General features: G+C 41.2%; 1 protein-coding gene across 3 annotated transcripts in view; it reads left to right on the top strand.

Moving 5' to 3' along the window:
• Nucleotides 1-25778, top strand: part of LOC310860766 (disks large homolog 1-like) — a 159646-nt gene that overhangs the window by 84235 nt on the left and 49633 nt on the right. For all 3 annotated transcript variants that reach the window (XM_083767922.1, XM_083767921.1, XM_083767923.1), the window contains 8 exons: nucleotides 6956-7009; nucleotides 9726-9776; nucleotides 11403-11527; nucleotides 11908-12077; nucleotides 13164-13300; nucleotides 14759-14903; nucleotides 16177-16312; nucleotides 25554-25710. In XM_083767922.1, coding sequence (XP_083624048.1) covers nucleotides 6956-7009; nucleotides 9726-9776; nucleotides 11403-11527; nucleotides 11908-12077; nucleotides 13164-13300; nucleotides 14759-14903; nucleotides 16177-16312; nucleotides 25554-25710 — 975 coding nt within the window. The remainder of the gene's footprint in view (nucleotides 1-6955; nucleotides 7010-9725; nucleotides 9777-11402; nucleotides 11528-11907; nucleotides 12078-13163; nucleotides 13301-14758; nucleotides 14904-16176; nucleotides 16313-25553; nucleotides 25711-25778) is intronic.

Here is a 25778-nt window from a genome sequence, read left to right as displayed (position 1 = left end):
TTTCAGGGAAACATTTTCTCTTTGACGCAATTGGTCAGAGCTACTGTCAGTCAAAGGTCTCAAGCATTGAACGTCACTGTACCAAAGCCCGCCCATATTGCATACCGTGTCCCTATTGGAGGCCACATTCTCTGGAGTAGGAAATGGGCGTAAAATTGAGCCTCTCCAGACCGAAATCCACCGGTAGGCAAATTTCTTTTGCCAACGGCTGATTCGGTCTGGTTTATTAACCAGGCTAAGACTGAGTAGCAAAGTGAGACAAACATAGTGAATCAGTCTGGATTCCAGGCTATGCGTTTAGTACTTCAGTGGATTATATGATCGCTAATGCTGCTCCATCAGAGCTTCAATGGGGATTATAGCGTCCCTAAACGAGTCATTTGCTTTTTTATTCTAAAGCGATTGAAGAATGGAATAAGCTCCTTGTCTGTACAGATTTCCATAATTTCTCCCGAAAGCTAAAAAGAAAACTGTGTGTGTGTGTGTGTGTGTGTGTGTGTGTGTGTGTGTGTGTGTGTGTGTGTGTGTGTGTGTGTGTGTGTGTGTGTGTGTGTGTGTGTGCGTGTGCGTGTGCGTGTGCGTGCGTGCGTGCCTGCATCATGCATATCAACAGGTTATTGGTTCATTCATACTCATAGTGGTGATAGAGGTGATGGGTTTGGCACTGTGTTTTAATGTTTTTCTTCACCGGCTCAGGGACTACAGATGGAAATGAGTTAAATCTGGTACTTTTGTCTTTGCTTGAGATGAAAGGATTTTGTACATGGTCCCTGATACAAGTAAACAAATAGATGAAAGGAACATGAAATTGACCAATAGGTATACAACAGCATTGACAACACAGAATTGTGTGTGGGGAGGAATAAATTACCATAATGACAAAATTGGGGTGTAAACGGGGTAGAATTAATTGGCTACTGTAAATAAAAAAGCACACCTGTGTGAACCGAGTGGTGCAACTCCCCTCTCTCCCCCCCCCCTCCTCTCTCTCTCTCTCTCTCTCTCTCTCTGCTTTATTATGGATATCAATGAACCTAGACAGTCAGCAGTTGGATTTGCGTCCAGCAGGTGGCAGCCATGTCACATACTTCTGTCGTTCCAATTTCACGCATGCGCACACCACTCGTGCTCTTGACGGATACATGATACGGACATTCCTGGTTGTAGGAGTGGTTGCACCACTCAAAAACACACTCGAAATGAGGGGCGCCTCATTAAAAATCCATAGAATCCATTTGTTAAAATTACACTAAACAAACATTAAAGTCCATAGACTCGGCTGCCATATGATGTAATTGTAAAAGATTGTTCATTTAGGAAGATAGTTGATCCCAACTGGAGCCACTAGAGGCGAAATTGTACCAAAATCCTACAAAATAATGGTCTCCTAAATGGGCGTGGTTTGCTTCTCCCCAGACAGATTTTGGGTATTTGGGTAAAGTATTTTATTATTATTACAGCCTACTGCTGCACAAACTTTTGGCATTGTGACAGACTGTCAATCAAACTTGTCTTTACTGTATAAAAGCATTTATTTTGGTGTTATGACCTGTTTGTGAACGTTATTGCACATTGATAAATATGGAGAAATAACATTTATGGCAAAATGTCATAATTCCCAAATCAACCCCCATTAACCAACCAAGACAGTAATGGAAAATGTTATTATTGAGCACTGGAACATTTCATTTGAATACTTCCATAAAGATTTCACGTACTATAATCACATTTAGATCTATGTTGTTTTTAGGGACAGAGCCCTCTATTTGTTGTCCGTCAGACTGCAGAGAGAGAAAGGTTGATAATAAAGTAGATTTTCTCCCGATTTGTCTTGCTAAAATAAGCAATTTTAGTATGAAAATATTGGAAATATTGTGTGACATGTGACAATCTGGTCCAATATTTAGTTTAGTGACAATGGGGCTAAAGAAGGGTTCTGAAGCTGTGTTCACGTTCATTCTCCCTTTGGAATGAATAGACTCCAACATTCTTCCAGTCTCCTAAGAAGTGTCCACCTACTGTACATCACGCAGATACAGGAAATAAAACCGAGATTGTGAATCTCTGACACACCTAACATTGCCTAACAATACTGATTTGCGCATGTTCATATTTGGGCATATCTGCGCACCCGCACCGACAGGCTGCAGTGCAACTCATTAGTGTGGTTGCCCGAAGGGCAACCAGACTCTAGTAACTGTAACACTTTCCGTATTATTATTTACCTGGAGTAAGACAAAGTTTGCCGCACTACTAGTCCCACAGTTTTGACTGTACACACTTGAGCCATATGTCAAATTGACCGGAAAAATCGGGAATCGTGTGCTTGTGTTTTGCTAAGAGAAATGTTGTATAGTTTAATTGATATGAATTTATTAGTGAATTAAAATTTCCCATTGACATGAATGGGAAAATGCAAAAATTCACACTCAAGTATTCTTTCCTCGGAGACTGTAATCACTATAGTTACAAAACTTGGAGGAAAAATTCATACTTATCACTAAAATGATTTAACCTATAAGTTTATAATTGTATCGGTCTGCCTCATGGTGGCGCTATAACTTTACGTTTTGGCTTATAACTCTTGAACCGTAGGTCGTAAAATCAAAATATTTTTTTCCCTGGATTCCTTGGGTCATGACACATCTCCCCATATAGGCCACGCCCATTTCCGCCATGATAGATTTTACGCCATTTTGAATTTTGTCCAAAACACACTTTTTGCTTTTCCTCCTACATATTTTGTCCAAATCTCACAAAAATCTGTATACGTGATCTCTGGACCTTTGCGATGAAAACTCGAACGGCGGAATTTTGATTCGTTCGGCCGTAATCGTCGTCCGAAGTTAGTAGGATGGGCCTATATCACAAAGAATGCCATAAATCACGAACGGAATGTCCATTCCATGCCAAATTTGAATCACATGTCCGGGGTGGTTCAATCAACCAAGTTCTAAAAGCAAATGTAACCATTTGTCGCAAAAACATGAATTTTGGGGGTTAAATCCCCTCCGAATTACTTACACATGATCTAAGGTGTGACTTGAAATTGTAATTGGCTGGCAATATTAGTGGGAGGGGCATATGTAAGCCACTGCGGCAACCACACTCTGCAATTTTTTTAAATTGCGAATTCTCTAGTTATATTTGTATTTGATATCAGCAATGCCTAGCAATAGAATGATATGATTAGCATGATTACCACAGCCATTCACATTAGATTATGCTACATCTGATTATATTAGCTCATTTGTGTGTGTGTGTGTGTGTGTGTGTGTGTGTGTGTGTGTGTGTGTGTGTGTGTGTGTGTGTGTGTGTGTGTGTGTGTGTGTGTGTGTGCGCACGCACGTGCGCTAGTGCGTTTGTGAGAGTGTGCATGGGTGCGTGTTGGGTCCAATGTTGGATTGTGTAAATTGACCCTTGGTGTGTCCTTCTGTGAATTAAATGCGGAACATTGTTTTGGAATGATGTAGACCATTTGGGAAACAAACATTACATGGCTTTGATGGCTGTACGCTTTTCTACACATGACTGCTGCGCTGTCATTATAAAACTCATTCATTCAAATGAGTTTTTGTCAGAATGCCTGGCTCCTATTCAGATAATTGCTGCTGTATGTCATCAGATGTTGGCGGATTTGCTAATTACCAGTTATTTAAATTCTGATTGTGGTGATTAATAATATAATTATGATGATGTTGTAGAATCTGATCTCACCCCGCCCTTCTGTTGACAAATGTAAGCCTAACGACATAATTTCCTGCCATGGAGTTGGATGCCCTCTTGTGTGCATAAAGCCACACATGCAGGTGTGTACACACACACACACACACACACACACACACACACACACACACACAAAACAACATCCATGGGCATGTCAAACGACCACAGCCTGTGTGTATTACTGATAGGGACACACACTGATCCATGTTATATAAGTGTGCAGTGTAGCGTGTCAATGAATTCTCTAGCTGACGGACTGATAGGATTTGTTTTCAGTACTTGTCAATGATGCACAGACTCTCTCTCTCACTCACACACACGCACACACACACGCACACACACACACGCACGCACGCTCACTGGACACTACCCCAATGCAGTTTGCGCCTTGCGTTCAGGGATACTCAAATAGCTGAATCTGTGGGCCACATTACAAAAATGGCAAGGGGCCAGGGGACCAGTTGATAAAATGACAACATTAATGACTTGATTTCATTGGCGCCTTACATTGTCCATCTTAACAACTGACACTGTTATCTTGCTAATTAGACATGGTGGTAATTTGCATGAGCTGGTAAAATGACCATGGCATCAACCTTTGGGCCCTTGCTGAGGCTCATCTTCGCTGCTGATCTGAATGGGGTTAGGCAGGTGTGTCCGAGCCTAGGTGACTTCATTCTGTCTAAAAGAAAACGTTTCATTTGTTTAGCTTGATTGATTTGACAGTCAAAATTGTGCCAAGTGGCTAGCCTGGTATCCACTCCCTCTTGAAATCACATTACATTCCTTTCTGCGAATGAAATGTTATTTCAAAGGGCACTGGTTAATCAGGCTAGGAAGTGGCCCGCGGGCCTGAGTTTTTGAGTATCACTGCCATACAACATAAATCTAATTTGGGCCTCATGCAGAGTTCAATTTACACTCATGATTTATGCTGTGTACATGATGCCACACTGTTACATTTCAATACAGACTGTATAATAAGTCATCAGTATGTGGATACTAAGAGGCTTGATGAATTGAGGCTTGATAGAATCATTGTGAGAAGTTAAACTCTAGTCTGTGAGTCAGGAAAACATGACATGATGTGCAGTATTATGCATATCACATATACAGTATTTGTGATTAGCCTTACTGTACGTGTGACAATTCTAACAGATTATTAAAATGTAGTATGATTATTGTGATAATAAAAGTGTGCACGCAAGCGCACACACACAGATACACAGACACATAGATAGAGACGCACGTGTGCGCTCGCACACACACACACACACACACACACACACACACACACACACACACACACACACACACACACAGGGTGATAACAGCTGCAAATGTCAGGCTCAGCCAGTCCTCACTGTCACATTGGCATTTTGTTTACAATACAGTAGCTGCACAATTTATGTTTCTCTCCTCCTCAGCTCTTCTCTTTTTGTCTTTGCTCTCTCTCTTCTAATCTCTGTCCACACTTTCCCTCATTATCTCTCTCTCTCTCTCTCTCTCTCTCTCTCTCTCTCTCTCTCTCTCTCTCTCTCTCTACTGTCACCACATCTCCCTCTCACCCTGCCTCCTTTGTTACATTATCATGGCAATATTACACCGTTAATTGTTTTGTGTGTGTGTGTGTGTGTGTGTGTGTGTGTGTGTGTGTGTGTGTGCGTGTGCGTGCGTGCGCGTGTGCGTGCGTGCCTGACCTCTGTCCCTCTATATTGTTGTTCAGTAGGCAAAAATGACTCCTCCCACAATACCCATAATCCCTATGACCCCCTCTCCTCTATATCTCCTTTCTCTCCTCCTGTTATCTCCCTCTCTATTGTCTTCCCTCCATCCATCCCTGTCTTCTTACTATGTGTCCATATAGTATTAAGCATCTATTCAGCTTCACTGACGGTGACAGTGACGGACAGCTGGAGATGGAGAGAGAGGGCATACTGTATGTGTTTGACAGAGAGGGGGGTGAGCAGTTGGGCCATGAGAGGGCTGAGCAGATAAAGGGATAGAAAGAGAAAGAGAGAGGGAGGGAGGGAGGGAGGGATTAGTGTAGAGGGATAGTACTGCTGTCCTCGCTCTGCTTTCTGATGCTGTGAACCTTTTGTAGACTGTCAATTTGGTGTGCTGCATGGCTGGTTGGTTGGTTAGTTGATTGATTGGCTTTTTGGTTCGGACGAGGAGACTGGCACTTCTGAATTCACGGCACAGACCGGCCTGGGTGGTTGGAGAAGACCCGGAGGTTCATAGGGTGGTGGACTGGCTGGCGAGCTGCTAACTGAAAACTGGAGGAGTTAGGGGAGGGGTGTGCAGGCTAGGGGAGACAGCAGCACGGCAGGCACATGGCTATTTGGTATTTTCTGTGGCTGTGAGAAGAAGATTGGACCTTGAGACAGTGGACTGCCTAAAGATACCCTGACTGACTGTCTTCATATTTGTTGTATTAGCCTGGTGGGGGAAAAATACATTATCTAGATGGAAAGAGAGACCGAGAGTGTGGGGGCTCTGTGGCTATGTCTGACCTGTCCAGAGGCTCTAGAAGGAGAACAGATAGCTGGCACAGGCTGGTGACAGAACAGAAGGCCACTAGACTGGAGATGGAAAAGGGTTGTGCTTGTGCTGCAAACTGAGGGTACATGAAATTAACAAATGAACAGCTTACAGCCTTCAGGATATCTGTTTCATAGCTAGCTTTCACAGCAACAGTGAATAGATGGATGAGCCAATCAGACCGGACATGTAGCCTTGTGCTTTAGTACAGGACAGCGTTGTGAATTACAGTAGAGCACAGCGTCGTCCAACAAGTGTAGTAAAACATGTGTAGTGAGTTACATTGTAAACATTGTCCAGTGCAGTGAAGTACCTTATAATACTATCCATTATTAGGACAGTGCAGTATGTCATGCAGTGAATGTAGTCGCTCAATGGTGGTCATTTGTAGCAGATGCATTCAACATGTACCAAAACACCGCGACTCTGACTCTGACAAGACGAGTAAGTCATTGTCATATTGGTACGTGTGTGTGTGTGTGTGTGTGTGGTGTTTGCAATGCACATACAATGTTTTTCGTCAAATCTCAACTCAAAAGCTCCTTAATGTGATTTGTTTGTGTGTGTGTGTGTGTGTGTGTGTTTGCGCTTCTGTGTGTCAGTGCATGTGTGTGCTAATTCTCCGTTTAGTGTTTCCATTATACCATTCTCATTCTGCCTGTGTGTTCTTTCTGTCTCCCTGCAGGCCAACCCCCCTCCAGTGGTGGTCAACACAGACAGCGCCGACACCCCCCCATATGTAAGTATGACCGTACTCTACACCCCCCCATATGTAAGTATGACCGTACTCTAGAAGAGTATCAAGGCCCATTATTATCACCCCCCCCATATGTAAGTATGACCGTACTCTAGAAGAGTATCAAGGCCCATTATTTATTGGCTATTTGAGCCACAGACCACAGATGAGGTTTAGCCTCTCAGATCCAACTCATTCACAGTCTTATGAGCACGGGCGGTGCTTCGAAACACCACACGACCAGGGTTCGTAAGGACATGGTATATGGTGTATTTATATAGCGCCTTTATCCAAGGCGCTTTACCGAGATTGTGCATTACATTCACCCATTCACACACACACAGATGCCGAAGGAAACCATGCAAGGCACCCACCTGCACATCGGGAGCAATTAGGGGTTCAGACAGAGTCTTGCTCAAGGACACTTTGACACTAACTCTGGGGGAGCTCGGGTTTGAACTGGGAACCTTGCGGTTGCTATCCGGTCACTCTACCCCTGAGCCACTGCAAGCGCTTCCCTTCCCTAGTTCAGATATGCTTGATCACTGTAACGTACCTGGGATTTATATAAACTGATTTAAGGTGTAGATTATCGTGAGATTTACAATGTGTTACAACAATGTTTTCCCTCCGTCCACTCCCATTATAAGTGCATTCTTTAGCAGCGTTTTAGCAGAATTTAAGCTCTGATTGAGTTGATACTACTGTAGGTGAGGGACGATGTTAGGAGCTCAATAAAAGAGTAAAGAGTAGTAGTGAAAATAGCAGATCACAAGCTTGTTTGGGTTTGGGTCCCTGAGAAACATCACATTTTTCTTTTTGGTCTTGAGCTGAAACGTTCTGTCCTATTCTGAGAGCACCAGACATCATAATGTTGACACTATCGCCTGTCATCAGAACAATGGGATTTTAGGTTGAAAATCTGAAAAGTTTCCCTTTACCCCCGGCAGTGTCTTTTATGGCTCATAATAATTAGATTGGAAAACCATTCAACTGGTAGCCAGAACTGTCAGAGGGAATTTAGGGAATCAATGTATGTTGTCAGATAAGTTTATTATGTAATTACTGTGGAATCCCTGCTTCTCTTCCTGGAATATACCACTCTGCAAAAATAAACAGCACAGAGAGAGACACCACCAGGGACACATGCTTTATGCCTGTTTTTCTCCTTCAGTGAAATATCGTTGGCACAAACAGCACAAATAAAATATAGTGCAATATTGTTCACATTAGAGTCATTTAGCATAATGACTGACTGGGATGAAAACCTGAAATCAGCTGGAGCAGATCGAAATGACTATAGATACGCTCGAGTATGGATTTTAGTTTTTAGTAACCCAAATAGACAAGATGAATACTATCACTAGTACAAATGAGAGAATTTAGAGAATTACAAATTTAGCAAATGGGAAGTACTGAACACAGGGAGAAAAAACATTAAGTAAGTTACAGTACTTCTATGTTCCATTTTCACCATTTGACCTACTGTAGACTAATTTCAAATGTTAACTCTCTTGTAAATCTGCTATTTTCAAAAGAATCGTTTAAAAACGTTTCAACAACACACTGGGCTCGTGGCTGAATATGTTAATTTGGAGTTCATTGGCGTGGAAAACATTGGAAAACCACTGTGGCACTATAGGCCAACAGTACATCACATTGTTGTTACATGCAGGTGGCTGAGATTTGTGCTTTGCTTTTTGAATGGGCAGGAATACAAATTATATACTAATCTGACTGCAGAGAGAGACAGATTATACAGCCAATGGGATTACATGACCCACTGGGATGTAACTTGGCTGGTGTGTGTGTGTGTGTGTGTGTGTGTGTGTGTGTGTGTGTGTGTGTGTGTGTGTGTGTGTGTGTGTGTGTGTGTGTGTGTGTGTGTGTGTGTGTGTGTGTGTGTGTGTGTGTGTGTGTGTGTGTGTGTGTGTGTGTGTGTGTGTGTGTGTGTGTGTGTGTGTGTGTGTGTGTGTGTGTGCGCAGTGTGCACGTGTGTCTATGTGCGACTACAGTAGTTATAAAAATGGGGGTTGTGCAGAGGCAGGGAGAGGACATTCATCCCCCAGTATAAGCCTTGTAGAAAACAAAACATAATGCTCTATTCAGATCAGATTTAATGCCATCCTCTGTGTGTATGGTGTGTGTGTGTGTGTGTGTGTGTGCGTGTGTGTGTACACACACCATATTCCATGTTAGCGATTGTGCCAGGAATGCGCATGTTTTTCTTTCCCCTCAAAATTGCAGGTTTATTTGAACATTTTAATATTTAATACATTTACCATTCGTTCTCTAACAAATGCCTAATTTCATTGTAACCCATTAAAACCGGGAAAGCATCCGTGTCATTTAAGATTTTTGCTTTGGCCATTAAAAATAGCAGCGTGTTCACATGCTCTGCGAGCATGTGAACTATTGGTCAAAGAGCAAAGCGCCTTTGTGGTACGCGCCTTAACCACTTGGCTATAGCCTATTTGCACCCAGCCAATTGTATGTGGTTAGGTTAAACAGTTCATACCAATGCTACCATAACCCACTATCAACTGTCCCATATCTATCATGGGTCATTAATTTGTCTCTCTCTTCCATTTGTTCTCTCCATTTGTGTGTGTGTGTGTGTGTGTGTGTGTGTGTGTGTGTGTGTGTGCACATGTGTGTGTGTGTGTGTGTGTGCACATGTGTGTGTGTGTGTGTCTGTCTCTATCTCTCATTATATTAGGTCAATGGTACAGAAGCAGACTATGAGTATGAGGAGATCACACTGGAGAGGGTAAGATCTTTACTCATCGTATACTTGACATTAGTGCTGATCATTTTCAACACCATACAGTACTGTGGTTGGTTTGATTTTCAAGGGAGCAGGTTCCTTTCATTTCATCACAGTATACAGATACACTTGCAGAGCCTTGCTTGAGTTGGGTAATCCAATGTAAATAATTGTATTACATTTCAAATACAATAAACTTAAAAGTTAGAGTTAGGGTAAGAGTTATAGGCCAAAACGTGAAGTGGCCTATCATAACATCATCATTAAGGCCGATTTGAGAGTGCCCTACTGTGAGAGTGTGTGAAAGTGTGTTTCATCCTAATCGGTCCAACGGTGCAAGAGATTAGCTGCTTACAGACGGATTGATGGACGGACAGGGGCTAAAACATTGTCTCCTTATTGTCTCACCTTAATCCATTTGTTCAGCTCATTTCTATACAGTATGTGTGTTGCTCACATTGTGACACCGTCACTATCTCTTATGTCTCAGTTATTTGGTTTTCATTTCCTTCACGGTCCCTTCCCTTTCCTACCATGTTCCCCTTTAACTATAATTTGCCTCTTTCCCCTCCATCCCTCCTTTCCTCTCTCCCTGAGGCTTTCTTTGTGTGAGGCTCTCTCTCTCTCTCTCTCTCTCTCTCTGTATTCTCTTGTGACCTGGTTCTGTCTATTTAAGTAGCTCTGCTTCAAGGATAATATGGACACATGCACACAAGCACGCACGCACAGGCACACACACGCACACGCACACTACAGCCCCATAGAAAGTGAGAAAGCAGGAGATGAAGACACAGCTGTAACCTTTTTCACAGGAGCCATATTGACATTGTTGTGTAAGCGTATGACTATGGTCACAGTCACACCTGTGTGACTGAAGGGTATTAGCCATTGCATGCCAAAATATCACACTGTGGAGTTTGTTGAAATCGTCCTTCACAATTCCTTCACAATTCCTTCACAATTTACCAATGACCAATTTACCTAACGGCAGTCCATCTATACGTTTCTGTTAATTTGGCCTAAAACAGAATCAGGATGTTGGCTCACTGGCAAGGCTCTGCTACAGAGCTGTATTAGTATCATTGGTACAACTGTGAAGGAAGTAACGTAACGCTACCCAGTCAGAACACTGACTGAGTAGCCTCACGGACCCAGGCATTCTGGTCAAAATAACAAAAAAGACTATGCAAACAACCCAGGAAATGTGGCACAGGAGTAATTTGGTATGGCCAGAATCTAAAGCTTTGGACCCAATTATCGTGGGTCAGGGTCGTGTGCAGGTCAACCCCAGCCACAGTAAACGCAATCGAACAGGTCGGGTTCAGGTGGTGTTGGGTCGTTAATTAACACATTGTTTGGTTGGTTTGGTGGGATGATGGGATCAGGTTTTAGAAAACCCTGACCTGCGCAAGGCGCGCATCACTATCAGGCAGATAGAACAAGGTGATCAACAAATTTAAGTTTTTCAGTACTGTATATGAAAAGGCACAGCAAATAACAGCTGTAAATAAAACACAAAATATTTGCATAAGAATGCCCTCAATTCTCTCTCTCTGTGTGTGTGCGCGTGTGTGTGTGTGTGTGTGTGTGTGTGTGTGTGTGCGCGTGTGACTGACTGACTGTGTATAGGGTAACTCTGGCCTGGGTTTCAGTATTGCAGGGGGCACTGATAACCCCCATATTGGAGAAGACCCCTCTATCTTCATTACCAAGATTATACCTGGAGGGGCTGCAGCCCAGGATGGACGACTCAGGTAGGTACACACACACACACACACACACATACACACAATAAAGGACGCCTTTTGACGCCTTTCCCATATGGTATAGATTGCAATGAACGCCTTTGGACGCCTTTAAAACGTTTTTTTTTAATTGCTCTAATCCGGTGTGCAAGTGACGACATGCACATGACGTGCACAATTTATTTTAATTATTTTTATAATGGGCTTTTTGGCACATAATCAACACCTAGTGTAAACCCGGTGGCGATACAGACCTGGATAACATACGTAGGTGAAAACATTTACAACTAAAGAAAAAAAGTCAAAATGAAGTCTGAATGAATAAAAACAAAACAAACAACATAAAAAACAGTGGTGACGGTGGTGTGTGTGTGTCATGTCACTTGCAGGGTAAATGACTGCATAGTTCGTGTGAACGAAGCAGACGTCAGGGAGGTCACCCACAGTGGAGCTGTGGAGGCACTGAAGGAGGCCGGAGGTCTGGTCAGGCTGTACATACGACGCAGGAGGAGCCTCTCCGAGAGAATCATAGACATTAAACTGGTCAAAGGTCCCAAAGGTGATACGGCGGTAGAGCAAATTGATTCATATTATGGTCATATTAATATTCTTCTTCTTTTTCACAGAAGCATTCAAATCAGGAGTTTGAATAATGGCAGTATTAACAGCTTCTTCTACAGACAGACCATTTTTGTTGGGCATGCCATTTTTCCCAAATAGCGAAAATAGCAGATCTATAACAAGCAGGACGCATTGCGAGCTAGTAGATCTTGAAGTTTCGCGACTTTGGCGGGCATGTGTTGCTGTGGTAGTTTGCCACAGTACTGTATATTTACACATAATGTGGTATTTGTCCTCTGCATTTTACCCATCATCTGTTATGAGTAGTGGATGCCATTGTCTGTCTAGCCCATTATATTCTAACCTACTTGTCAATCGATTGTACGGTTAACAGTTACAGTCATATTATCGTTATAGTGTAATAGTCACACGTACAGTATTACACCATTTTCCAGGTAAATCAAACATTTCAAAAATCATTCATAATGAAGCATGGTGTTAATGCATACAGGGACACGGGGGTCTGCAAGCCTCAGCTGTAATCAGCCGTCTGTCAGCTGATATCAATCAGCCTAGCTTCCTATTCCTCATTCACATCTCAGCTGATCAATACGTCCATACTCCAATCACACCTCACTCCCTCAACATGGCGGTCTGTTTAAATTCGGCTCTCTGCTACACAATAGCTCTGCTTCCATTGCTTCACAGACACTGTTGCTGCTGGCAAAGCTTGCCTCCACCACCCCAGCCTCCACCTTTTGATCAGTCTGGCATAGGCTCAAGAGTCTGGCATGAATGATAGGGTCAAATACTACTGAATTTACTGTATGTCTGCTGATTCAAGCTAAATATCAATGTCAATGTATTGCTTATGTATTACTATTGTATCCCTATGGGGGTTTTAATTTGCTTAATTCCCCTGATTTTGCTTAGCATGCTGCTTCGACAAAATCCAGAGAACATCTCCAGAGGGCAGCCTTTAATGCCAAGTTTAACTGTATTCCATTTGTTGCAATAAATGGTTAATCTACTTTGAAGTGAGTGTCTGAACTGATGTTATTGTTTGTTTGTTTCTCTCTCCCAGGCTTAGGGTTCAGTATAGCAGGTGGTGTAGGCAATCAACATGTCCCAGGTGACAACAGCATCTATGTGACAAAAATCATCGAGGGCGGGGCTGCTCACAAAGATGGACGGCTACAGATAGGCGACAAACTAATGGGCGTAAGAAAAAATCATTTTCTTATTTCTCCATCCTTCCTCCACCCGTACACCTCTTCAACTCTACTGCACACAACTGTCACATTCTCACTGCTGGATTACTATAATGACCATAATCCTTTGCTGCACTCACCCCATCTTATGGAGAGGGAGAGGGCTGTCTTACTGAGACAACATGTAGTCCAGGAAAGAAGGGAGACAAGTGTTTCTTGTCTCCCAAACATTAAAATAAGATCTGGTTGCAAAAGGGGTGAAGTGGTCCTTTAAAGGTATATTCAGTGATTTCACTCAAAAAAACCTTAGGTTTCGTTTTTGGCTGTGGGACCCAGCCTTTCGTCCAATCAGGATAGAGAGTCAAAAACGAAACCTAAGGTTTTTTGACCCCCAGGGGTTAACTGGGGACAGGGAGGAACTCCTTATATGGTCAGCACACTCTATAGTAGGGAGGATTATCACAACAAAACAAAAAAATAAGTGATATTTGAATTAAGTGAAATCACTGAATATACCTTTAAGAAAAAGAAGGAAAAAAAAAAGAAAAAGCAAACACTGTAGTACAACATTATACTCAATAAATACGTAATTTATAAATAAATAAGACAGACATAAACAAAGACAAAATTAATTTCCCTTCATAGCATCAAACATCTTGCTTGTTCTCTCCTGGGCTTGCTCTGCTCCAGTCATTGAAATTAAACCCGTCGCCCACGGGGCGAGACACTATCTATACTGTGCGTGTTGTGGAATGTAACTACTGTATAACAGTTCCTCTACATGACATAATCAGAGCGACTAAATGCACAGTATCTGATGTCTGCCCTCATGCACCACTACACTGCACTTTAAAAGTGGTGAGCAATGAAGTGACAGTAATGCTACAGCATACACTGTACTGATTAAGAATGACTAGCTGGCCTGATTGAAATAGAAACTAATAAGAGGATACCGTACCCTATAGAGTATAGACTATGTCTGGTTTATACTTCTTAATGTGACGGTGTCCCATGCTGGAAAAGGCAGATGTACTCGAAATGTGTCGCGCTACGACATGTTGTTCTTGTGAGTGACTTTTTCGGCGTGGGACACCGTCAGGTGACGGAGTGTAAATTAGGCATCACAGTCATCCTCACAGATGTACTTAAGTACACCTGAAGATTAAACACATTTTCGATTCATGCTTTTCAAAAAGCGGTATTGCGTTTTCTTGTAATCAAATCTTTCTTGGTGTGCACATTAGTGACATGTATACGATTAAGAACATCAAACATCCCCATGCTTATTAGTTATACTATGTACATAATTGTATATTTGAATATGCATCGATGTATTAATGTATGTTGGATGCCTGTGTGTGCGAGTGTGCTTGGATTTACTGTTAGTGAATAATATACGTACTGGCTATGTATTTATGCATCAGTATATTGAACGTAGGTTACTGTACGGTTATGTATGTTTGTTCAGGTGAACAACTCCTGCCTGGAGGACGTAACTCACGAGGATGCGGTGTCCGCTCTGAAGGCAACCCCTGACGTGGTGTACCTCCGTGTGGCCAAACACACCTCCGTCTTCATAAATGACAACTTCCCCCCACCTGATGTCACCAACTGTGAGTATACAGTACAATCACAAGCAAGTGCACGCACACACGCATGCACACAAACACACACACACACACACACACACACACACACACACACACACACATTTAACAAGAAATTCTTGAACACAATCAATAGTGGTCTGGATGCGCAAACTTGGAAAACAAGTAGTTTACATTTGTAGCCAAGCTGTATAATAGCATCCTTAAGACGCTGGTACTTAAGCATCTTGGTAAGGAATGCCTCTTCCAGACTGTGGTCAAATGTACATGCCACTTCCAAATGTCACTTCTCTACTGTCCTCATCAACAACAACAATATCTGGTGTATTAGCTGTGACATCTGAAAAGGCATCATTTTCATTATTGTGCATGAACATGGCAGTTGAAACATGTGAGTGCTTATACATTTTGGCAGATGATGAAACATATGAACTTATGTCCTTAGCTAATAGGTCAACAATTATGTCGTGCCCCACACACACACACACACACACACACACACACACACACATTGTTGCAGTACGTAATACTTATACTAACATGAGGTATTCTATAGTATAATCCTATTGTTGTCCTTTCCATGCAGTGCTCTGTTCTGCTGATAGTAAGACTAATTTTATTTAATTTTTAAGGAAAGCTGCTAGGATTTAGTTTTATCCAGCACATGTACAAAACTAATAATCACCTGATTTAATCCCGATTGCCTCCTCATCTATAAGATTATGACCATTGACTATGAATGACTTAAAATTAATCAAAGTTTTGGAGATATGGCTTATAGAGTAATGTCTTGCAGAAAACAGCGAGTTGAGAAAACAGGCTTGAAAGGTTCACTTCTGTGGTCTCTAACATTACACCTAGCTACATGTTTGGACATTTATTTCATATTTACATTTCAGCTCTCACACTTATTTCAGACATGCTCTAGTATGTGACGAGTCTGCCTGTGCTATTAACTCATTACTCCTCTGGTGAAAAGCTGTAATTTGCGCGATGGCAGTCTCTCAGTCAAATCTGGTCACATTTGGTCTGCTGAATTGACTTCCTGACACCACTCACACTTACTGTAACTAAACTACTGTACATTCACAATCACCTACCATGACATGATAATAAATGAACTGTCCGTACTACACAAAACTTTAGCAAAACCCGAAAAGATCGAAATTAATTCAAACAAATATACTCGAACGTACCCGGACCCCCATAACTCTTGAGAGTTTACAGTACAATTCACGTTGATTATCCACAGTTTAATATGTCTGTGTTGTCCTTCTAGCCTACTCGCCTCACCAAGACAACCATATAAGTCCTTCCTACATGGGAGGAAGCCAGTCCGTAAGCCCCGCCCCCTTGACCACACCCAGATACTCACCACTGCCCAGGGGCATGATGGGAGACGATGACATCACCAGGTAAGATATGAAACGACCTGCAAAAACATGCACGCACGCACGAGCACACACACACACACACACACACACTGTCATACCTTTATTATAGGATGTGACAGGCAGTACTTTTGCTGAAAAGTGGTGGTGCATAATTTGGTATGGCATATGATGTGGTTTCATTGTCTTCTGCTATTGACAAGACAGTTATACTGTATTTTGGAAAGGTTTTCCAGAAATATTTGACCAAATTTGACTGAGGGACTGACATTGGATTTTTTTCATGTCATATGAAAACAGGGGATCATAGCTTCAAATTGACAATTGGTTGTTCAGTTTGACCCACCAGTTTTGGAGATATGGCTTATAGAGTCTTGCAGAAAACAGCGAGTTGAGAAAACAGGCTTGAAAGGTTCACTTATGTGGTCTCTAACATTACACCTAGCTACATGTTTAAGCATTTATTTCATGTCGATTTCAGCACTTATTTCAGACATGCTCTACTATGTGAAGAGTCTGCCTGTGCTATTAACTCATTTTAGGTTTTTCTCCTCTGGTGAAAAGCTGGAATTTGCAAGATGGCAGGCTCTCAGTCAAATCTGGTCACATTATGTCCACCACCGCCATGTATTTCAATGTCGTCCTCACTGTGCCAAATTGTATATGACACAGTAAAACATCCAATCTTGTGCAGAGGTAGAATAAAATAAATAAAAAATAGCTCCAGATGACACATTTATAGAAGCTGTCTGCACTTTAAGGCACCTTAATATCCCTGGAGTTACCTGTAATTTACTTGCGATGCCTGGTGGCAGAAAAGAGAATTCTGCGTAATTTATATTTCATGAGGTCTACTCGTTACTACAGTGTCTAGGACAGTGGTTTTCAAACTTGTTGTGCATCAATGTATGCACACTCTCCATCAGGAAATGAGTGAGCACAAAGTACAGATATTAATACATTATTATTATTCTTTGCATTAATAATGTGTGGTTGTTGTCACGAAATCCCAAGGCACACCTGGACTTGTCTCATTACGGTGTTGGGGAATCACAGCCCTAGAATGTGAACCCAAGAGAACCCCCACACATTCTGTACTGCGGTCTGTGACCTCTGTGGTCTGCTTGGGTATTAGTGTGTGTGGCTGTACAGTAGGCAGCAGATGGCAATGAGGCTATCGCCTGGGACAGGTTTCCACACACATACGCTCTCTCTCTCTCTCTCTCTCTCTCTCTCTCTCTCTCTCTCTCTCACACACACACACCCTCTCATAGTGCATACAGTACACCATTGCTGTCGGGCAGAAACCTTGTATCTCTATTTAATTTATTTTGTTTTTACTTTGTTTATTGAGATTTTCAAGTGATTGATTTCTGAAAACCTTCAAATTTGTGTATAGCAACAACTATGAGACACAGAGGTAGCTCCCGGATTGAAAGGTATAGGTCTCAACAGGTACAAGCACAGCAGAGCACAGTTCAATACCGTCCGTAAAACAGGTCTGTTTAGAGGATTTAAACTCAGGAAAGAATGGCTTGTTTCTGTCTGATAGTGATATAATCTTTGACACGAAAACCAAATGGGACATAGCAGTAATTAAAATAAAGAACATATAAGGGGGAAAAGCATACCTCTAATAAAACAATAAAAAACACCAGGGAAAAAGTAAACAAAAAATAAAATAAAATAAAACAAAATATGCTTTTAGATTTATTTGCAAAAGAATAATAATTGCAGAGCACTGTACTAATTTTAATTAGTGTAATTAGTACAGACAGATAAATGTACTAATTGTGCAGGGTTTCCTTTTTATGGAACAGCAGGCAATTAGATAAAAGGTCTGTGGGGAAATGAGGATTTTATTTTCTATAACTGAAGAAAGTACAATACGTTTTTGATCCAATGAGTAAAGGTTATAGTTGATGTGCATCTTTCCATTTAAAGGCATAATGTTTCACTTTCAAATAAAATAAACATAGCAATACTGTAAATGAAAAAAGTCATAAAAAAAAATCATGGCCCCTCATGCATTAGATTAGAAGAACATTCTAATGCGTATAAATGTTTAACCAATAGGAAGTATAAAGGAGCTTGTGATTAAATAACAATACATTGGCATTATTGGAACGCCTTCTTTTTTCCATTCTCTGTCCCCGTCTTTTTCTCTGACGCACACACGCGTACATACAAACACGTACTGTACTGTACATACGTACAAAAGTAGGAATGTACTCATACACACTGTACACTGAGTGCTGTACTGCTGTTTAATCTGTTTTAATGGATGGATGGATTACACCATATCAACCCTCGTCACTCATCTGGCGTCACCAGGGTTACTCACGTGTGACTCGTTTCGTCATAAAGCCTGGCATCCAATTGGAGGCTTTGATTAGAATAAATCTGCTAAGCCTCAGCTTGACTGTGATAATGGTCAATATGATGTGTTCTTCCTTACTTGTAACGCCTTCATTATTTCTCTCCGTGCATGATTCTCCTTCACCCTTTTTCTCATCCCTCCTTTTCTCTGTCCACTTTCTCTGTCCACATTAGGATTTCCAAAACAGAGTGTGTGTGTTACATCAAGAATCCTGCTCTTTCAATTAAGTTAATACCAGACGAGTCGCCCCTTTACCAACTCGCCCCGGGTGTACAGCCGGTTGAACTGCGCCACCTGGTATTCCTAAAGTAACCTAAGTAAATTATGCTTAAACGGTTAAACATAACCTTATTCCTAACCTTAACCTCAGTAAAACTATGCCTAATCCTAACCCTATACCTAAACGTAACCCCAGTAAAACTATCTCTAACCCTAAACTTATTTCTAACCTTATTCTCAGTAAAACAAAATAAAGAATACAAGAACCGTGGCACCGAGCAGTCAGCATGAGGTCGGCGGAAGAAATCAATGGGCGAGATGGTTTAGGGGCGACCGTACCTGATACCAATTAAATACTGTACACTGGCTGTGGTGAATCCAGATCAAAACTAGAACTGCACTCTGTCGAGTACATACTTGCTTGTTGCACACTAGTAGGCCATAAATGGCCAACTAGTGCGCAAGCAGAGCGCGCAAGTACTTTCGACCGCTGTAAACTGTGAAATCTCAGTATCTCTGTGAAGGAACGTTTGAAATGTCTAATTATTAGGTGTAACTATTTGCTACCTACCTACTTTATGCATGTAAACACCTAGTATTATTAAGTATGGTTCAAGTTTATATCTATATAAGAAATACAGTTTTATCAATTTAGAAATATTCTGGATCCCTTTTTAGTTTTTCAAAGAAAAATAAATCATTGATATGTGATGAAAAAAAGGTATATAAACTGAATTAAAATGTTATCACGTATACAGTATAATTATTTTATTATTTATTGTAAATTGTCAATTGTTTTAAATGTATTTAATCTTGGACTATAGTGATATTAAACCATTGGACTGCCAGTCCCAATTTTTTTGTTTGGGTAACAAATTGGCATATTTTTAATTCATCATTTTAACATACAAGAAAGATCTGGTGGATTGAAGAGATGTTTTTTTTTTTTTCATTCATTGCAAATGTATTCTCTCGATTCGCCACCAGATGGCGGGAAAGCATCATTATGCTGATTTTGGCTAAAATAGACGGATCTTCCTAAGTCACTTCCGGTTAAACGATCAACAACATCCTGTAGTATTTTGACCCTAGTCAATAGCTTGGCTGGTCCGGATTGCTAAGCTAATGCTATATTTTTCATAACTAAGTCAAATTAACCTCAAATCAACCCCAAAAGATCGCAAAATATCAATTTTTTTACAGCGACGCACATAGAGACGGAGCGCGTGCACGATAGCGCACGATCACGCGGATTTCGGCCGTTTTTTGGTAAATTACATCCAACATTAGTGATATTAGCGAAAAAATATTAGTTTTTGCTCTTTTGACCCCGCGATAACTGATATTGATTGTCATTCCGTTTTTTCCGTTAACGGGAGGTTTAGATTTTTCGATTAATTCAGTTTTTTCCGTGCTAGTCATACATATACTAGTCATACTATGCAAATAAAACAGCAAATTGTGCCTGATTTGCTGGGACCAGATTACATACATGACCATATTTCTTACGTCATCATTGAGAGCTAGTCATACATATACTATATATATGTAATTTGTAAGTTGATTAGCGGTATACTGTGGTTACTTTGCGCCAAAAACCGTCCCAGCCAACCCGCCACTTTTGATGCGTATGAAAATAAAACAGCAAATTGTGCCTGATTTGCTGGGACCAGATTACATACATGACCATATTTCTTACGTCATCATTGAGAGCTAGTCATACATATACTATATATATGTAATTTTTAAGTTGATTAGCGGTATACTGTGGTTACTTTGCGCCAAAAACCGTCCCAGCCAACCCGCCACTTTTGATGCGTATGCAAATAAACAGCAAATTTGTGCCTGATTTGCTGGTACCAGATTACATACATGACCATATTTCTTACGTCATCATTGAGAGATAGTCATACAAATACTATATAATTTGTAAGTTGATTAGCGGTATACTGTGGTTACTTTGCGCCAAAAACCGTCCCAGCCAACCCGCCACTTTTGATGCGTATGCAAATAAACAGCAAATTTGTGCCTGATTTGCTGGTACCAGATTACATACATGACCATATTTCTTACGTCATCATTGAGAGATAGTCATACAAATACTATATAATTTGTAAGTTGATTAGCGGTATACTGTGGTTACTTTGCACCAAAAACCGTCCCAGCCAACCCGCCACTTTTGATGCGTATGCAAATAAAACAGCAAATTGTGCCTGATTTGCTGGGACCAGATTACATACATGACCATATTTCTTACGTCATCATTGAGAGCTAGTCATACATATACTATGCAAATAAAACAGCAAATTGTGCCTGATTTGCTGGGACCAGATTACATACATGACCATATTTCTTACGTCATCATTGAGAGCTAGTCATATATACTATATATATGTAATTTGTAAGTTGATTAGCGGTATACTGTGGTTACTTTGCGCCAAAAACCGTCCCAGCCAACCCGCCACTTTTGATGCGTATGAAAATAAAACAGCAAATTGTGCCTGATTTGCTGGGACCAGATTACATACATGACCATATTTCTTACGTCATCATTGAGAGCTAGTCATACATATACTATATATATGTAATTTTTAAGTTGATTAGCGGTATACTGTGGTTACTTTGCGCCAAAAACCGTCCCAGCCAACCCGCCACTTTTGATGCGTATGCAAATAAACAGCAAATTTGTGCCTGATTTGCTGGTACCAGATTACATACATGACCATATTTCTTACGTCATCATTGAGAGATAGTCATACAAATACTATATAATTTGTAAGTTGATTAGCGGTATACTGTGGTTACTTTGCGCCAAAAACCGTCCCAGCCAACCCGCCACTTTTGATGCGTATGCAAATAAAACAGCAAATTTGTGCCTGATTTGCTGGGACCAGATTACATACATGACCATATTTCTTACGTCATCTTGAGATCTAGTCATACATATACTATATATATAATTTGTAAGTTGATTAGCGGTATACTGTGGTTACTTTGCGCCAAAAACCGTCCCAGCCAACCCGCCACTTTTGATGCGTATGCAAATAAACAGCAAATTTGTGCCTGATTTGCTGGTACCAGATTACATACATGACCATATTTCTTACGTCATCATTGAGAGATAGTCATACAAATACTATATAATTTGTAAGTTGATTAGCGGTATACTGTGGTTACTTTGCGCCAAAAACCGTCCCAGCCAACCCGCCACTTTTGATGCGTATGCAAATAAAACAGCAAATTTGTGCCTGATTTGCTGGGACCAGATTACACAAATGACCATATTTCTTACGTCATCATTGAGATCTAGTCATACATATACACACCATGTACTCTGGTCCCAGCAAATCAGGCACAATTTGCTATTTTATTTGCATACGCATCAAAAGTGGCGGGTTGGCTGGGACGGTGCATACGGACCAGGCGTAAAAAATACTTGCGCGCTCTGCTTGCGCAAGTAACAATGACCTCTCGTTTTTCTTTTAATTTGTCAAGTCATGAAGTTGGCATGCAGGAATTACGGAGATACGGTACCTCAGCGCTGTTGATTAAGAGTTGTTTTTTGCATTTGGTTCCACCAACTCGATGTATTGCTGGCAGCATTGTCCTTAGTGTAGGACACTATACTGTAGGTGACTGACAGTTAAAACTTTGCTTATCTGCATTGTTCATTGTGGCAACAAGCTTCATCAATATTGAAAAGAGTATGGAGGGAATTAGGTTAAAATGTGTTACATTGATAAGTGGTGGCACACAGTAAAATAATTTATAACTCAGAGAGTGCACTGGTGTAACCAAATGGACGTGGTGTACATTTGTATGCTGGCACATTTAAATTAAGGCCTTTTTGCCCTTTGGTTTCTTCAGGCCCTCTACTGGAAAAACCTCCAGTCATGTGAATAAATAACATCACATTATAGAAATATGTTCATTGTGAACTCACTCTATGGCAGTGGTTCTCAAACTTTTCAGGTCGAGACCCAAAAGAGAGATTAGACTTTTGTCCGGAACCCTATAGTGAAAAAAACAGATCTCCAAGTCCACAACGCGTGCGACCGCTTAACCCCGTCTTCACCTTCACCAATTATTAAAAAAAAAAAAAAAACGTTTCCCCCCCGGAATAGCCATGCTGAAATTCAAGTGGTTAAAGGAGAATTCCATGATAGAAGGCTTTCTTACGGCCCAGGCGGTAGCGTAACCATCTGGGCACCCGACTGGTAATCCAGTCGCAGTGTGCCGCGGGTTCGACTCCCGAGCCCGACACGGCCTTTACTGCATGTCTTCCCCCATCTCTCCCGTTTCCTGTCAGCCTACTGTCTGTCCCTTCAAAAAACCAATAAAAGGCGTAAGCCGCAAAAAAATATCTTACAAAATAATAAGGCTTTCTTACCTTTATTTGTAGTTGTTAGGTCCCCACCAAAGAAGTCCAGGTGTTATTTTGTGCAAAAGTGCATTATTGGCTATTTCCCCTAATATAAGCCCTCAATGGGGGTTGGATTCTTGTGCTAATTCGCTTATTTCCATTGAAATAAGTAGTAAAATGTGCCGCTTTGGATACTATTTACATTATGAAGAGAGGATATATAAAAAATAAAAATAAAATTAGCGATGAAAACAAGCTAATTAGCACAACACCCCATAGCCCCATTCAATGCAATTCAATTCAATTCATTGAGGGCTTATAATGCTTATAACGCCAATAATGCGCTTTTGCACAAAATAACACCTGGACCTCTTTGGTGGGGACATAACAACTTCAAATAAAGGTAAGAAAGCCTTCTAGCATGGAATTAAAATGTAGATAGTAGAAAAATGCATACTGTGAGAGTCCATTAACGGTGTCATAGTGACATCTGCTGGTCTACATGGTGAAATGTGCTTTCATTCCTATAGTGAGCTGAACTTTAATGCTTGTGTTTTACCAGCATTATTTAAATGCAATTACATGTATTTACATTCATTGCAATTCAATAAATACAAATATTTGTGACATGCTTTAATTATAATTCAAATTAATGATATAATAATAAATACATACATAAATAAATTGTTGTATATAATTCGCATCCCGTTGATCTTGGATGGAAGCAGCATATTCATAGTCTCGAGAGACTATGGAGTCGCGCTCTGGTTAGGGGTTTTTCTGCAGTGTCGGGTGTGGCTGAATAGACCTAGGAATAGGGATTTGCATTCCCTTCCGCACTACACACAGGGGAAGACTGATGCTGGTCTATCTGTTTGGTTTGGGGCCTCTTCGCCACGGACTGCTGGGCAAGCGTCTCTTCGAACTTGGAGAGACCGTCCTCAATGAACCGCCTCGTGCGACATGCTGATGCTGCAGTTTCCCAGGTGTCCAGGACGATGTTCAAGGCCTTCAGGTCTCTCTTGCAGATGTCTTTGTAGCGCAGTTTTGGTCTGCCTATATGGGACATTTTCCCTGAACTAATTCTCATGCAGATTTCTCCAGATCAGATTCTCAAGTCAGTGTACCAGATCTCAGGATTGGGTCATGGTGGAGTTTCCTCAAACCACCACAAAGCGGGTTAATATTGCTGTAAACATGTGTCCACCGTATGGAACAAATTTCAGGATAGTTTGAATCTATATTAAATCTACATTGATACATTAAGAATGTGGTGGATTTGATAATGGAAGTTGGCAAATGCATCTGCCTATAGTAAAAAAGAAAGTCTTGTCACCTTTGGAAATTAATGTATTTTATGGATTTAGTTATTTTTCTCTATTATGTATTATGAATTATGTGAACCTCATCTTCTGTCAAAATCTATTAATATACATTTTGCATCACTTTTTGTATACAGGGCTCTGTTACAAAAAAATGACCTTGTTCTCAGTGGCAACACCGGAAATAAAGGTTCCCAAGCAATCAATCTGTCAATCGAAAGCAACACAACACGCCAATAAGACAACCTTCTTACATTCCTCCTCCTGACCTCACAACCTGCTCCTATCTCTCATTACTGAAATTAGAGACTCTGGTTAAGACGTAAGAGGATTATTTGCTTTTCCTCCGCTCCGCCCTCATGTGGAAGGAGAGGACACGCAGCAAAGAGAACAGTTTGCTGGCAGTGTCAGTGCTGAATGGCCGATTCCACAGAGGGGGATGCTGCTGATTTGTCCTTGATCGTATTTATGCTTGCATCCTTCCTACAAACTGCAGTTTACGATGTAATGGTTTTACTCCCACAAAGTGGACGCTGTAAAATTGATCGATGCTTGATCGATTGACCGAGATATCGCTGCCATGTGCAGACATGTCTCGGTCACTTGTTTCTCATGTTTTTGTTACTTAGATTTGTTTTCTTGGCTAGGTTCATTGTTTTCTTGGCTAGGTTCATTGTTTACTCTGTATCCTATGTACTGTACAGATTGTTATCTTTGATATTATATTGACTTACAGTATGCTATAGGTTCTTGGTTTACCTGGGATGCTAGTTTCTTGGGGCACGACACTGTCTTTCTGCATTCTATGTATGTGATAATTGATTTCCTTGCTTATAGTATAAGTCGCTCTGGACAAGAGCGTATGCCAAATGCCTAAAATGGTAATGGTAACTGTACATTTTAACGTTTAACTTTGACTGTGTGTGTGTGTGTGTGTGTGTGTGTGTGTGTGTGTGTGTGTGTGTGTGTGTGTGCTTACAGGGAGCCCAGGCGGGTGGTGCTACAGCGGGGCGCTACAGGTCTGGGTTTTAACATCGTCGGGGGAGAAGATGGAGAAGGAATCTTCATCTCCTTCATCCTGGCAGGAGGACCAGCAGACCTCTGTGGGGAGCTTCGCAAAGGAGACCGCATCCTGTCGGTACGAACTGAGCGAGCAGACCCTTTAACGCCAGCATCCATATTCTATAGGCGATGAACATACGCCAG

This window comes from Protomyctophum parallelum (assembly GCF_964188405.1).
Source record: "Protomyctophum parallelum genome assembly, chromosome: 6".
In the NCBI taxonomy this organism is placed as follows: domain Eukaryota; kingdom Metazoa; phylum Chordata; class Actinopteri; order Myctophiformes; family Myctophidae; genus Protomyctophum; species Protomyctophum parallelum.
This window is presented reverse-complemented; position numbering and strand designations above follow the sequence as displayed.